This window comes from Penaeus chinensis, chromosome 1, assembly GCF_019202785.1.
Source record: "Penaeus chinensis breed Huanghai No. 1 chromosome 1, ASM1920278v2, whole genome shotgun sequence".
In the NCBI taxonomy this organism is placed as follows: Eukaryota; Metazoa; Arthropoda; class Malacostraca; order Decapoda; family Penaeidae; genus Penaeus; species Penaeus chinensis.
In genome coordinates, this window is record NC_061819.1 from 37662258 (window position 1) to 37664757 (window position 2500).

Consider the following 2500-nt stretch of genomic DNA (forward strand, 5'->3'; position numbering starts at 1 on the left):
CAGACACACACACACATGCACACATACTCAGACACACACACATACTCAGACACACACACATACATACATACATACACATACACATACACATACACATACACATACACACACACATACATACACATACACATACACATACACACACACATACACACACACACACACACACACACACACACACACACACACACACACACACACACACACACACACACACACACACACACACACACACAACTTTGTGTGTCCCTAACAACCACATAATATCTATATATTTCTTTACTGTACAAGGACTGGAACATAATACCTATCAAAATGCATAAAAGGCATGGACAGGTTCAGGACCAGACTCTGTATTCTAGCTGACAATCTATCTACAAATATCCAGACAACAAATCATTTCAGTCCTGGAATGCCTAACATTTGTTAGTTCTCAATACAGAACTTTCCTGACTCTTTATTCAGTAAATCTGAAGCACTGCATGCTCTCTTTGGAATAGCAATACCTATTCTCTGAAACAAACACTACAGGAGAGTAAGTCAAAGACAGCACAACAGTTACAAATACTCTCATGTGTGCCAAATACCTTCCTCCAAAGGGAATTTTCCAGTAATTCCTGACTAAATATGAACTATCCTAAAGTGTTGGGCAGACAACTAAAATCACCTATATAATTATCATAGTAAATCCTTAAAAAAGAAGAATTGTGCTTGTATGTACAGTGTATCTAATTCACTCACTTTCTGTTTATAACATATGCAGTATGTCATAGGCACTGGAATCTATAAAATTTATTGGAATTTATACATGATGGATAAAACCATTCAAGTCACTACTTTTCAAGTGAATAAAACACCACAATGAAAGCTTTCCTTTAAGGTGAGAGTGCTGTGTTCTCATTTCAGATAAGTGCTACATATAAAATGTTCAAAAACACATCCACACTTATTCATTAATCAATATACGTACACATGCACACATAATCAAAAAAACACGCTTACATGTGTAAAAATAAGGTGTAAGTTCTTCCCTGGTCTATCACTTTCCTCCCTTTTTTACATGCCAGTCACCATTATAACAAGCATGAATATCATTACTTCATGTGGTTTTAATAAAGCAAACTACCTTACTAATGCAACCAAGGTAGAAAGGTTAATCAACAGCAAACTTCTGTGTTTTGTTTTGTTTTCCTACTCTTTTATCATTATCAACTGGTTTAGAAGCATGACAAAGATGTTCCATGCAGCCAATTGCAAAGCCCAACAAATGGAGATAATACCCATACTCTACATCTGAGGTCCTTATTCTTTTTTGGCTTGTCGACCCCTGGCTGTGATTTGAATCTGGCTGCAATCCCCACCACCTTTGGCGTGAGGAAATCATTTGTTAGGTAACAATTATAACTCGTCATGGGAAATTAATTCAGTGATTCACATAAGATAATCTAGAGCAGCTGTGGCCTAATGGGTCTACACACTAATTGTTTAGTCACAATATAAGATCCAAAGAGGATATCCCACCCTTTTTACATATATACTGATTTACAAGTTTGCTGGATGTTTACTGGAAGTCAATAAGTATCAGACTTATTATCTATCATTAAAAATCTCACACAAGTAATACATAGGAGAGAGCAGAGAAAAATACAAATATCTCAGTGAAATCAGACAACTTTAGTTTTATGTTGAAAAACATGTTATTCATTCTCATGTTTACTTTTTCTTATATTTGTCACAAAACAACTCTGTTTGACTGCAGTTATTCATATGTGAAACAAAGGGGAATAAAAACACCTAGTCCTCAAGGATTAAGTTTCTAAAACACAATCAAAAGACCTGTTTCATTAAAAATACAAAATCTGTTTTTCTCCATATAATAAAAGCAAAATCATCATAAACACCTTTTCAGAATCCTTAGCATTCAAATTCCTTGCTGTAAAGAGGTAAGAAGCATCACTTGCTTATAAAACTACTTTAAAAACTTCATGTACATGAGCTTACACACGTTACAAGAAAAGTTTAATTTAAAGGCACTTACACTCACTGCAACACCAAGAAAACTTGCTCACTTCACTGGTTCTTGCAGTTCAATACATATAGATCTCAATATATGAATATATATATATATATATATATATATATATATATATATATATATATATATATATATATATATATATATATATATATACATATATATATATATATATATATATATATATATATATATACATATATATATATATATATATATATATGTATAGGTCTACTATAGATCTGAACATAGCAAAAGATGCACAAACAAGACACTTCTGTCAGTCTAAAGCTCAATGCTTGTCATTATCATGATGTCATGTTTATGTGCCATTATTACACACAATACTGACACTTCTACATATGTTAATGACAAAATATAAACTTTCTAGAAAGCCACAAAAGTAAAAATATAATTCTAAAATTCAACACCTGTATTATTCAGTTCATCTTAAGAGTAAATACC

The 2500-nt window shown here is 32.5% G+C and overlaps 1 protein-coding gene across 7 annotated transcripts in view; it reads right to left on the minus strand.

Annotated features, from left to right (window-relative positions):
- Window positions 1–2500, minus strand: part of LOC125025691 (histone-lysine N-trimethyltransferase SMYD5-like) — a 17705-nt gene that overhangs the window by 7941 nt on the left and 7264 nt on the right. For 5 of the 7 annotated variants that reach the window (XM_047613848.1, XM_047613838.1, XM_047613856.1 and 2 more), the window contains exon 6: window positions 1281–1364. The exons of 1 other annotated variant lie outside the window; for it this stretch is intronic. In XM_047613848.1, the coding sequence (XP_047469804.1) occupies window positions 1281–1364 (84 nt within the window). The remainder of the gene's footprint in view (window positions 1–1280; window positions 1365–2500) is intronic. One more of the 7 variants, XM_047613819.1, reaches the window with a different exon arrangement.